The 14,481-nt window shown below is 35.1% G+C and overlaps 1 protein-coding gene across 3 annotated transcripts in view; it reads left to right on the top strand.

Moving 5' to 3' along the window:
• Positions 1-14,481, top strand: part of PCNX4 (pecanex 4) — a 45,341-nt gene that overhangs the window by 26,457 nt on the left and 4,403 nt on the right. For all 3 annotated transcript variants that reach the window (XM_082647109.1, XM_082647107.1, XM_082647108.1), the window contains 2 exons: positions 1,186-2,222; positions 2,585-2,771. In XM_082647109.1, coding sequence (XP_082503235.1) covers positions 1,186-2,222; positions 2,585-2,771 — 1,224 coding nt within the window. The remainder of the gene's footprint in view (positions 1-1,185; positions 2,223-2,584; positions 2,772-14,481) is intronic.

The following is a 14,481-nucleotide window of genomic DNA, read 5'->3' as shown; positions in this document are numbered from 1 at the left end:
CTAATAATGTGGGTCCTTTTATTGATCTTTTATGCTCCATGAAATATATGATATATAGATATACTTTTTGGTGGCAGTCTTTCTTTCTTTCCTTTTCATTTTTCCGGACACAAGCTTGCTTAGATATACCATCTACTAACATTTATATAACACTTTAAATTTGACAAGACACTTTCATTACTTGCTTTTCTCTTCACAACCCTATGTGGCAGGGTTATTTTTCTTTGAAAGAGAAGCAAAAGGAATCTCAGGGGGTAAGTGACCTACTCAAGATTGTGTACTAGCATCTGGCAGAGCCATGATTTAAAAGCAGATTCTGATATCACCTTCCGTGTTCTTTCCCTGGATCATAATACAACCTAACAGCATTGCCTTTTATTAAAATCACTGGTAGTTTTGTAAAGATGTATAAATAAATAAGCAATAATTAATAATAATAGTAAACAGTGACCTGAGGTATCCTCTTCAAGTGATTCCTTCTAGCGAAGTAATCAAAATGGGTTTAAAATTCATATAAGGACATATTCATAGTATTCATTCTTTCAGCATATATTTGTTGCCTCCCTCATTGTGTGCCAACTACTAGTTTAGGCACTGAGGATACAGTAGTAACCAAAAGAGAGCTGCTCTGTGGAGTTTATATTGTAGTTGGAGGAGATAGATAATAATCAAATACATAAATCTGTATTATTATTACGTTATTATAATTTTTTTAACTGGAACAAAGGAATAGTTAGATAAATTATGGCATATCCATATAGTAGAATACTGCTCTCATATAAAGTAGGCTGGAAAGGATACAAAGCTAATGTGCATATTGTGTAGGTCCAATTTTGCTCCCCCCTCAAATTTGTACAATTTTTAAAAGTTTTTAACAAGTGTGATTCAACCTTGATGTACAGTCTTAAAATTATGGTCATACTCATTAAAATTGTTTTGCTAATTTCCAGTGGAATTTCTAAAATTTCTTTAAAAATATAGCATTATTTTTCATATCTGTATCCAACATCAAATATATTGTGTCATTAAGTTTGAATTAAGGTGTAGCTCTTGGGTTAAAGACTTTTTTTGCATTTTACATATTTTTATTTTGAGAATCCAATCCATGAGTATTTACAAAACTAGTTACTTTTCTCTGTGTAATAAGTGATCATAAACTCAAGTATTTTCTTATTTCCTCTTTAGGGGTTAGAATTGCAAGAGACATCCTGTCATACTGCTGAAGCTCGAAGAGTTGACGAAGTTTTTGAAGGTGCCTTTGAACAAGAAGAATATGCAAGAGTATGTTCCATTAATGAACACTTTGGAAATGTCTTGACACCCTGTACTGTTTTGCCTGTGAAACTCTATTCTGATGCCAGGAATGTCCTGTCTGGCATAATTGATTCCCATGACAACTTAAAAGAATTTAAAGGTGACCTTGTTAAAGTACTTGTGTGGATACTTCTTCAGTACTGTTCCAGAAGGTCCAACATGCAGGAAAATGTTCACAAAACTGAAAATAAAGGGAAAGCATCTCTAATAATCCTTCCTCCTTTGAATACTTCACCACAAACCGAATCCCCAGAAGACACAGATAGTTTAAATTCAGAAAATTTGGATGACTGGTCTGATGATGTTTTTGGTGAAGAGCCAACTATCAAAAAAGGAAAAGAAGAAAAAGATCAGTTGAAAGTTTTGCCAGGTATAAATTTGCCTATTCCAGGATCAGTGGAATCACAGAGGGTTGGTAAACATTCTACAGGCACAGTTACTGAAAATAGTCTTTACCAAGCAGTTGCATTGGGATACCCTGCTACTGACAAAGGGAAACAAGAAGCCATGGCATGCATCCCTCTCATGGAGTTCAGTTGTTCTCATTCTCACTTGTTAAGCTTACCTGAAGAGTGGATATCTAATTGTTTGCCTAATTCCAAAGTGAAGGAGATGAGCTCATTATTTCCAGAAGACTGGTACCACTTTGTTTTAAGGCAGTTGGAATGTTTTCATTCAGAAGAAAATGCCTCAAATGTAGTGGAAGAAATTGCAAAGGACAAAGTTTTAAAAGACTTTTATGTTCATGCAGTAATGACTTGTTATTTTAGTTTGTTTGGAGTAGACAATATGATTCCTAGTCCTGGTCATATATTGAGAGTCTACAGTGGTGTTTTCCCTTGGTCTCTTGCCTTGGATTGGCTCACAGAAAAGCCAGAACTGTTCCAACTAGCCCTAAAAGCTTTCAGGTAATTCATTTTGATTACATATAAGTTGTAACATTGGCCAAAAAAATGTTGATTTTTTTATAACGTAGAAGGAGATGCTCTTTCATTTCTAATTTTAAAAAATAATCACTTTCCAAAAAATGAAAAATGCTTGGTATGTACTCTGATTATATCGGGAGCACACTTAAATTTGTACTTTCTTTTTATGTGGAGAACCTGTTTTTTGTATGGCTTACTGGATTGTTTTGCTTTAACTCTTATCATTTCTCCCAGATCTTTTTTTCTGAAATATATATGATTTCAGTTCAGTGTCTTTAAAAATCTATTTCATCTATAAAGTTGATTTTAAAAATTCTAAAATTCTTTGTTTCTCCATTTTTTAGGTATACTCTGAAACTAATGATTGATAAAGCGAGTTTAGGTCCAATAGAAGACTTTAAAGAGCTGACTAACTGCCTTGAAGAATATGAAAGTGACTGGTACATTGGTTTGGTATCTGATGAAAAGTGGAAGGAAGCAATTTTACAAGAAAAACCATACTTGTTTTCTCTGGGGTATGATCCTAATATGGTAAGGTTAAAAATGTGTTCTTAAACATTTTCGTATATTAACCTTAAAGAATAGAAATCAGTTATAAAGTATTTAACCTAAGTGATAGAGATAAATATATTAATTATAGTATTAAGGTATTTGTAATCATGACTTTATGGCCAACATAATCCAGTCCTAGAATGAATGATTATTTACTTTGGCAAAGCTAATAGGAGCCAATAAAGAATGTTGTGTAGCTATTATGCAGTAACTGAGCTATAAGATAGTCAAGTAAATGTAATTTGCTATAGCATATTTGACTAAATGGGTTGTATTTGTACGGCAAATTCAAGTGTATGAATTATTACTTTGGATTTGAATCCTAGAAGAAAAATTTGTAATTTGTAAGCAAGTCTGACTTGTGAAAATTCAGAGACTCTAAATAAGGAATGCCTTTTTTAAGATTTAGTACTTGTTCTCATTGCATTTAAAATGTCATTGAGTGTGCACAATATGAAAGAGTCAGTGTTATGAGCTTATTATGGGTTCCACATGTGGTGTTACTGCACATGTGCTTCCCAATGAAAATGATGAAAGTTATTTTTTAAAAACAACCATTTAAAGTTTTAGAAATGGTCCTAAGGGCATATAGCAAATAAACATTTATTAAAGAAAATCTTCTGAAACCTAAGAACAGTTAGAGACTACATCATTTGAACCAAGACCCATTGCCTCCCAGCTCAGCAAGACAGAAACTCCACTCAGACTGGTATGGCCAAGAACACAGGGCTCCCTCTCCCCTCAGCTCCCAGTTGGAGGACTGTTTTCCCAGAAGAGGAAGGACTTCAGCATTTCTCATCTTCCTCCCACCTGCCTATTGTGAGGCTTGGTTCTGGGCATGTGTAATCAAGAGGTTGGAACTCCCTCTGGCCACCCCTAACTTGTTGGATGGAGGCTTTACCTGGGCCTGGTGTCACTGACAATAGCGGGGCCTGATTCCTCTTGTCTATGGATGTTCCACAGTGGGAGTGGCAAGCCAAGAAGACCTGAGTTTACTGCTCCCCCTCTACCAAACACATGTCCTGAAGCATAGGTGTTACTCAGAAGTGCGTCATTATCTTACATCCCAGTTCCAGCGCTCTGGCTCAGAGATTCTGCCCACTGGGAGAAGCAGACCATTAAAAAAAAAAAAAAAGCTCTAGATCTCTTACCAAAGGAAGTGACTTCATTTGCACATAGTGTGGACACACTGAAGCTTAAGATGTTCCTCAAAAAACAGTGGAGGTGGTGCTGAAAGTTACTAGAGGCAATTGGTAAAATTTAGAGGTCTCAGCTGAACTGCAGGCCAGGTAGATTAACAGAGAGAACCAGGGAAAGAAACAGCGGAGAAGAGCCCTCCTGGGGTCAAAACGAATCTCAAACACTGACCTCCAAAACTGTTCTTTCAAAGGAGCCCAAATTTAATTGGATCACTCTGGAGCAATTTAGGTCCCAGGTCATTGTTGAAAATGTAGAGCAACCAGCTGGGTGTGAGCATTTAACAAAGAAAACCTTGCCAAAACCACTGCCATCCCATCATAACTGTGGGCACTCACAAGGCTGCACTCCCTGAGGAGCAATATCAAAGACTTCACAATTGAACGGGAGGTAGGATTAACTTCACTAAAGTCATCCAGCCATTCACTAAGCAAATATGCAAATAATAATAACAAGCCCTGGGGTGTGGGGTAGAGAGGATCAGTACCCAGAATTGCTGCAGTGTTACCTAAAATGTCCAGTTTTCAACAAAAATTAGGCGATATGAAAAAAAACAAAAATAACAAGAAAGTCTGACCCATGTGTAGGGTGGTGGGAAGGGGGACATGACAGAAATGGCCTGTGAGATCAACAACATGTCAGGTTTAACAAAGATATCAAAGTAACCATTTTATATATATGTTCAAAGGACTGAAGGAAATTATGATTAAAGAACTAAACAAAGTGGGAAACGAAGTGCTTATAGAGGGAACCTACCTCAACATAATAAGGGCCATATATGAGAAGCCCACAGCTAACAACATACTCAGTGGTGAAGAACTGAAGGTATTTCCTCTAAGATCAGGAAAATGACAAGGTTGCCCACTCTCACCACTTGTATTCAACATAGTATTGGAAGTCCTAGCCAGAGCACTTTAGTTAAGAAAAAGAAATAAAAGGCATCCAAATTGGAGAGGAAGAAGTAAAACTGGTACTATTTGCAGATGATGTGATATTGTATATAGAAAACCCTATACTCTATAACAAACTATCAGAAAGAGAAATTAAGACAACAGTCCATTTACAATTGCATTAAAAGAATAAAATACCTAGGAATAAATTTTTTTTGTAATTGGAATTTTGTACCTCTTAATCTCCTGCACCTACTTCTTTCCTCTCTCCATCCCCTTCCCCTTCTCCCTCCCCTCCGGCAACCACTTGTTTGTTTCCTATGTCTGTTTCTGTTTGTTTTTTTTTTTTAATGTTTGTTCATTTGTTTTGTTTTTTTAGATTCCAAATATAAACAAAATCATATTTGTCTTTTTCTGTCTGACTTATTGCATTTAGCATAATAGCCTCTAGGTCCATCCATGTTGTCACAAATGGCAAGATTTCATTCTTTTTTATGGCTGATTAATATTCCATTGTATATATGCCACATCTTCTTCATTCATCTATTGATGGGCACTTAAGTTGCTTCCATATCTTGGCTATTATAAATAATGATGCAATGAACATAGGGGTGCACATATTTCTTTTCTTTTTTTAAAAATTTATTTATTTTTTATTTTTGGCTGCATTGGTTCTTTGTTGCTGTGCATAGGCTTTCTCTAGTTGCAGGGGGCGAGGGATACTCTTTGTTGTGGTGCGCGGGCTTCTCATTGAGGGGGTTTCTCTTTGTTGCGGAGTATGGGCTCTAGGCACGCAGGCTTCAGTAGTTGTGGCACTCGGGCTCAGTAGTTGTGGCTCACGGGCTCTAGAGCACAGGCTCAGTAGTTGTGGCATACAGGCTTAGTTGCTCCATGGCATGTGGGATCTTCCCCAGACCAGGGCTCAAACCAGTGTCCGCTGCATTGGCAGGTGGACTCTTAACCACTGCGCCACCAAGGAAGTCCTATACTTATTTTAATTAGATAAATACCAAGGAGCAGAATTGCTGGATCATATGGTAGGTCTATTTTTTTTTTAATATCTTTATTGAGATATAATTGCTTTACAATGGTGTGTTAGTTTCTGCTTTATAACAAAGTGAATCAGTTATACATATACATATGTTCCCATATGTCTTCCCTCTTGCGTCTCCCTCCCTCCCACCCTCCCTATCCCACCCCTCCAGGCTGTCACAAAGCACCGAGCCAATATCCCTGTGCCATGCGGCTGCTTCCCACTAGCTATCTACCTTACTACGTTTGTTAGTGTGGTAGGTCTATTTTTAATTTTTTGAGGACTCTCCTTACTGATTTTCATGGTGGCTGCACCAATTTACATTCCCACCAACAGTGCGTGAGGGTTCTTTTTTCTCCACATCCTCACCAACACTTGTTATTTGTTGTTTTTTTGATAATAGCCATTCTGACAGGTGTGAGGTGATATCTCATTGTGGTTTTGATTTGCCTTGCCCTGATGATCAGTGATGTTGATCATCTTTTCATGTGCCTTTAGGCCATCTATATGTCTTCTTTGGAAAAATGTCTATTCAAGTCCTCTGCCCATTTTTAAATTGGGTTGTTTCTTTTTTTGATGTTGAGTTGTATGAGTTCTTTGTATATTTTGGACATTCATGCTTTATCAGGTATATTATTTGCAAATATCTTCTGCAATTCAGTAAGTGGTCTTTTCGTTTAGTTTATAGTTTCCTTCACTGTGCAAAAGCTTTTTAGTTTGATGTAGTCCCATTTGTTTATTTTTGCTTTTGTTTCCTTTGCCTGAGGAGACATATCAAAAATATGTATTGCAAGTCTCATGTAAAATAACTTACTGCCTGTGTTTTCTTCTAGAGGTTTTATAGTTTCAGGTCTTACATTTAAGTCTTTAATCCATTTTGAATTTGTGTATGATATGCGAGAATACTCCAGTTTCATTCATTTGTACGTAGCTGTCCAGTTTTCCCAACACTGTTTATTGAAGAAGCTGTCTTTTTCCCACTGTATGTTTTTGTCCCCTTTGTCATAGATTAATCACCCACATATGTGTGGGTTCATTTCTGGGCTCTCTGTTCTGTTCCATTGGTCTATGTACTGTTTTTTTGCCAGTACTATACTTTTGATTACTGTAGCTTTGTAATATATTTTGAATTCAGAGAGTGTGATACCTGCAGCTTTGTTTCCTCTCAAGATTGTTTTGACTATTTGGGGTCTTTTGTGTTTCTATACGAATTTTAGATTATTTGTTCTAGTTATGTGGAGAATGCCATTGGTATTTTTATAGGGATTGCACTGAATCTGTAGATTACCTTGGGCAGTATGGTCATTTTAGCAATATTAATTATTCCAATCCATGAACACAGTATCTCTTTCCATCTGTTTGTGTCATCTTCTATTTCTTTCATCAGTATCTTATAGTTTAATGAGTACAGGTCTTTTACCTCCTTAGTTAGATTTATTCCTAGGTATTTTATTCTTTTTGATGCAATTGTGAATGGGGTTGTTTTCCCAAAAGAAAGCTGGGTTAGCAATGCTTATATCAGACAAAAGAGACTTTAAAACAAGGACTGTAACAAGAGACAAAGAAGGACATTACATAACGATCAAGGGACCAATCCAACAAAACGATATAACAATTGTAAATATTATGCGCCCAACATAGAAGCACTTAAATACTTAAAGCAAATATTAACAGACATAAAGGGAGAAGTTAACAGTATCACAATAACAGTAGGGGACTTTAATTACCCCACTTGCATCAATGGACAGATTCTCCAGACAGAAAATCAATAGGGAAACACTGGTGTTAAATGACACATTAAACCAGATTGACTTCATAGGTGTATACAGAACATTCCATCTGAAAGCAGCAGAATACACATTCTTTTCAAGTGCACATGGAACGTTTTCCAGGATCACATGCTAGACCACAAAACAAGTCACAGTAAATTTAAGAAAACTGAAATCATATCAGGCATCTTTTACAACCACAACAATATGAGACTAGAAATCAATACAAGAAAAAACCTGCAAAAAACCACAAACACCTGGAGGCTAAATAATGTACTGCTGAGAAACTAATGGATCACTGAATAAATCAAATAATAAATTTAAAAAATACCTAGAGACAGATGAAAATGAAAATACAATGATCCAAAATCTGCAGCAAAAGCAGTTCTAAGAAGGAAGTTTATAGTAATACAAGCCTACCGCAGGAAACAAGAAAAATCTCAAATAACTTAACCTTACACCTAAAGGAACTAGGAAAAGAAAAGCAAACAAAACCCAAAGTTAGAAGAAACAGAGAGAGAGAGAGAGAAACAAAGAGCAGGGCAGAAATAAATAGAGACTAAAATAATAGAAAAGATCAATGAAATTAAGAGCTGGTTTTTTGAAAAAATAAGTAAAATCCATATACCTTTTGCCAGACTCATCAAGAAAAAAAGGGAGAGGGCCCAAATCAGTAAAATCAGAAATGGAAAAGGAGAAGTTACAACTGACACTACAGAAACAAAAAGGATCATAAGATAGTGCTGTGAGCAACTATACACCAGTAAAATGGACAACCTAGAAGAAATGGACAAATTCTAAGAAAGGTGCAGTCTCCCACAACTGAACCAGGAAGAAATAGAAAATATGAACTGACCAATTACCAGTACTGAAATTTAATCAGTAATTTTAAAACTCCCAACAAATAGAAGTCCAGGACCATAGCTTCATAGGTGAATTCTACCAAACATTTAGAGAAGAGTTAACACCTATTCTTCTGAAACTATTCTAAAAACAAAGATATCACAAAAAAAGAAAACTACAGGCAGTATCACTGATGAATATAAATGCAAAAATGCTCAACAAAATACTAGCAAACTGAACCCAACAGCACATTAAAAGGATCATACACTGGGATCAAGTGGGATTTTTTCCCAGGGATGCAAGGATTTTTCAATATCCGCAAATCAATCAATGCGATACATCACATTAACAAATTAAGTAAAAAAACATATCATCTCAATAGATACAGAAAAAGATTTTGACAAAATTCAACATCCATTTATGATAAAAAAAATATATATTCTCCAGAAAGTAGGGGCATAGAGGGAACATACCTCAACATAATAAAGGCCATATATGACAAACCCACAGCTAACATCATACTTAGTGGTGAAAAGCTGAAAGCGTTTTCTCTAAGATCAGGAACAAGACAAGGACTTGCAGGCAAGACAATGCCCACTCTTTCCACTTTCATTCAACATAGTTTGGAAGTCCTAGCCACAGCAATCAGAGAAGAAAAAGAAAGAAAAAGAATCCACATTGGAAAGGAAGAAGTAAATCTATCACTGTTGGCTGATAACATGATACTTTACATAGAAAACCCTAAAGATGCCACCAGAAAACTACTAGAGCTCATTAGTGAATTTGGTAAAGTTGCAGGATATAAAATTAATATACAGAAATCTGTTGCATTTCTATACACAAAAAAACAAAATATCAGAAAGAAAAATTTAGGGAACAATCCCATTTACCATTGCATCAAAAAGAATAAAAACCTAGGAATAAAGCTACCTAAGGAGGCAAAAGACCTGTACTCTGAAAACTGTAAGATGCTGATGAAAGAAATTGAAGACAACACAGATGGAAAGATATACCGTGTTCTTGGATTGGAAGAATCGGTATTGTTAAAATAACTGTATTAACCAAGGCAATCTACAGATTCAGTGTAATCCCTATCAAATTAACAATGGCATTTTTCACAGACCTAGAAGAAATAATTTTAAAATTTGTATGGAGAAACACAGAAGACCCTGAATAGCCAAAACAATCTTGAGAAAGAAGAACGAGCTAGAGGAATTATGCTTCCTGACTTCAGACTATACTATAAAGCTTCAGTAATCAAAATAGTATGGTACTGGCACAAAAACAGACACATAGATCAATGGAACAGGATAGAAAGCTCAGAAATAAGTCCATACACTTATGGTCAATTAATCTTTGACAAAGGAGGCAAGAATATACAATGGAGAAAAGATATTCTTTTCAATAAGTGGTGCTGGGAAAGCTGGACAACTGCATATAAAAGAATGAAATTAGAAATTCTCTAACACTGTATACAAAAATAAACTCAAAATGGATTAAAGACCTAAATTTAAGACCAGATACTATAAAACTCCTAGAGGAAAACATAGGCAGAACACTTTGAGATAAATCGCAGCAAATTTTTTGGATCTGCCTCCTAGAACAATGGAAATGAAAGGAAAATAAACAAATGGGACCTAATTAAACTTAAAAGCTTTTGCACAGCAAAGAAAACCATAAACAAAACTAAAAGGCAACCTATGGTTTGGGAGAAAATGTTTGCAAAACAATGAGACCGACAAGGGATTAATTTCCAAAATATGCAAACTCACACAGCTCAATATTAAAAAACCAAACAACCCAATCAAGAAATGGGCAGAAGACCTAAATAGACATTTCTCCAAAGAAGACATACAGATGGCCAACTGGCACATGAAAAGATGCTCAACACTGCTAATTTTTAGAAAAATGCAAATCAAAACTACAGTGAGATATCACCTCACACCAGTCAAAATGGTCATCATCAAAAAGTCTACAAACAATAAATGCTGGAGAGGTTGTGGAGAAAATGGAACCCTCTTACACTGTTGGTGGGAATGTAAACTGGTGCAGCTACTATGGAGAACAATATAGAAATTCCTTGATAAACTAAAACTAGAGTTACCATATGATCCAGCAATCCCACTCCTGGGCATATATCTGGAAAATACAAAAACTCTAATTCAAAAAGGTGCATGCACCCCACTGTTCATAACAGCACTATTATAATAGCCAAGACATGGAAGCAACCTAAATGTCCATCGACAGATGAATGGATAAAGAAGATGTAGTATATATTGGGTTGGCCAAAAAGTTTGTTCAGGTTTGTCTGTAAGATGTTATGGGAAAACCCAAACGAACTTTCTGGCCAACCCAATTTACACACACACACATATATATACATACACACATACATACATAGATATATACACACAGTGGAATATTACTTAACCATAAAAAGAATGAAATAACGCCATTTGCAGCAATATGTTTGGACCTAGAGATTATCGTACTAAATGAAGTAAGTCCAACAGAGAAGGACAAGTATCATATCACTTATATGTGGAATCTAAAATAATAATACAAATGAACTTACTTACAAAACAGAAATAGACGCACAGACACAGAAAACAAACTTATTTTTACCAAAGAGGAAAGGGGAGGAGGGATAAATTAGGAGTTTGGATTAACAGATACACACTACTATATGTAAAATAGATAAACAAAAAGGACCTACTATATCACACAGGGAACTATATTCAATATCTTGTAATAACCTATAATGGAAAAGAATCTGAAAAAGAATATATTATATATATGTATTTATGAATATGTATAACTGAATCACTTTGCTGTACACCTGAAACTTACACAACATTGTAAATCAACTATACTTCAGTTTTTTAAAAAATCATATGATCATCTCAATAGATGCAGAAAAAGCTTTTGACAAAATTCAACAACCATTTATGATAAAACTCTTTAACAGAGTGGGTATAAAGGGAACATACCTCAACATAATAAAGGCCATATATAAGAAGCCTACAGCTAACATCATACTCAGGGGTGAAGAGCTGAAAGTATTTCCTCTAAGATAAGGAACATGACAAAGATTTCCACTCTCACCACTTTTATTCAACATAGTATTGAAAGTCCTAGCCACAGCAACCAGAGAAGAGAAAGAAAGGAATCGAAACTGGAAAGATAGAAGTAAAACTGTCACTGTTTGCAGATGATGTGATAGTATACATAGAAAATCCTAATGACACCACCAAAAACTACTAGAACTCATACATGAATTTGGTAAAGTTGCAGTATACAAACTTAATATACAGAAATATGTTGCATTTCTACACACTAATAATGAACTATCAGAAAGGCAAGTTAGGAAGACCTAGGAGTAAATTTTTAAAAGAATGTGAAAGACACTAAAAACTATAAGGCATCGATGAAAGAAATTGAAGACACAAATAAATGGAAAGATATTCCATGCTCATGGGTTGGAAGAATTAATATTGTTAAGATGTCCATACCACCCAAAGCAGTCTACAGATGCAGTGCAATCCCTGTCAAAATTCCAATGGCATTTTTCACAGAAATAGAATAAACAATCCTAAACTTTGTATGGATCCACAGAAGATCCCAAATAGCTAAAGCAATCTTGAGAAAGAGCAAAACTGGAGGCATCATGCTTCCTGATTTCAAACTATATTACAAAGCCATAGTAATCAAAACAGTATGGTACTGGCATAAAAACAGACACATAGGTCAATGGAACAGAATAGAGAGCCCAGAAATAAACGCACATATATATGGTCAATTAATTTATGACAAAAGAGCCAATAATATGCAATGGGGGAAAGACGGTCTCTTCAATAAATGATGTTATGAAAACTGGGCCACTGTCTTACCACTATACACAAACGTTAACTCAAAATGGATTAAAGACTTAAATGTAAGACCTGAAACCATAAAACTCCTAGAGGAAAACATAGGTGGTAGCTCCTTGACATCAGTCTTGGTAATGATTTTTTGGATTTGACAACAAAAGCAAAAATAAACAAGTGGGATTACTTCAAACTTAAAAGCTTCATTCAGGGACTTCCCTGGCAGTCCAGTGGTTAAGACTCTGCATTTCCACTGCAGGGGCACAGGTTTGATCCCTGGTTGGGGAACTAAGATCTTACATGCTGTGTGGCTCAGAAAAAAAAAAAAATTAAATTAAATTTAAAAATAAAAAGCTTCATTCAGCACAGCAAAGGAAATCATCAACAAAACGAAAAGACAATCTACAAAGTGGGAGAAATATTTGTAAAACATATATCTAATAATGGGTTATTATGTTTTAAAATATATAAAGAACTCATATAACTCAATAGCAAAAAAAAAAATCTGATTTTAAAATGGGCAGGGGATATGAGTAGACTGAATATGAATTTTTCCAAAGAAGATACACAGTTTGCCAACAGGGACATGAAAAGGTTCTCAACATCACTAATCATGAGGGAAATGCAAATCAAAACCACTATCACCTCATAACCTGTTAGAATGGCTCTTATCAAAAAGACAGGAAATAACAAGTGTTGGCTAAGATGTGGAGAAAGGGAATGTAAATTAATGCAGCCACTCTGGAAAACAATATGGATGTTCCTCAGAAAATTAAAAACAGAACTACCGTATGATCCAGCAATTTCAATTTTTAATGTTTATTCAAAGGAAATGAAAATACTAATTCAGAACCATACCTGTACCCCCATGCTCAATGCAGCATTATTTTTAATAGCGAAGTCATGGAAATAACCTGTATACCTACAGATGTATGGATAAAGAAAATACACACACACACACACACACACACACACACACACACACACACACACACAGGAATATTATTCATCCATAAAAAAGGAAATCTTGCCATTTGTGACAAAATGGATAAACCTTAAGGGTATTATGCTAAGTGAAATAAGACAAAGATAAATATCATTTGATCTCACTTATCTGTGGGATCTAAAAAATTAAAGAGAAAAAAACCAAACTCACAGACACAGAGAAAAGATTGGTGGTTGCCAGAGGGTGGGAGTGGGTGCAATTGGTAAAGGTACAAACTTCCAGTTACAAAATAAATAAGACCTGGGGATGCAATGCACAGTGTGGTTAATAATACTGATTGTATATTGTTATATTGCTAAGAGAGTAGATCATAAAAGTTCTCATCTCAAGAAGTGATGGATGTTAATTAGACTTATTGTGATTATTTCACAATATATCCAAATATTGAATCATGCTGTACACCTGAAACTAATATGTCAATTATATTTCAATTTAAAAAGGGAGGTAAAGGAAGGTATGATGACAATCTCACATCAAATAGAGAAAGAATATCAATAGAGATAGAAATTATAAAAAAGAACTAAATGAAAAATATACTAGAGGGCTAGACCATAAATAGCATAACTTAACCCAATTTAAAAATAACAAAGGATTGTATAGACATTTCTTCAAAGGAAATATACAGATGGAACAATAAGCACATGAGAAGATGCTCAATATCATTCATCATCAGCAAAATGCAAGTCAAAACCACAATGACATCACTTCATAGTAGGATGTCTAAAATCAAAAAGTTAGATAATAAGCGTTGGTGAGGATATGGAGAAATTGGAACTCTGATACAGTGCTGGCAGAAATGTAAAATGGTACTACCACTTTGGAAAACATTCTGGCATTTTCTCAACTAGACATAGAGTTACCATATGATCCAGTAATTCCACTCCTATATACCCAAGATAAATGAAAACATAAATCCACATGAAAATTCAAATATAGCAGCATTATTCATAATTGCTGAAAGATGGACACACCCAACTGTCCATCAACTGATGAATGAATAAACAAATAGTGGTATATTCATTCAATGGAATATTATTTGGCCATAAAAAGGAGTGAATTTACTTGATACATGCTACAACATGAAT

This window comes from Grampus griseus, assembly GCF_964374135.1.
Source record: "Grampus griseus genome assembly, chromosome: 2".
NCBI lineage: Eukaryota > Metazoa > Chordata > Mammalia > Artiodactyla > Delphinidae > Grampus > Grampus griseus.
Note: the sequence above shows the minus strand (reverse complement) of the source record. Positions and strands in the feature narration are given on the sequence as shown.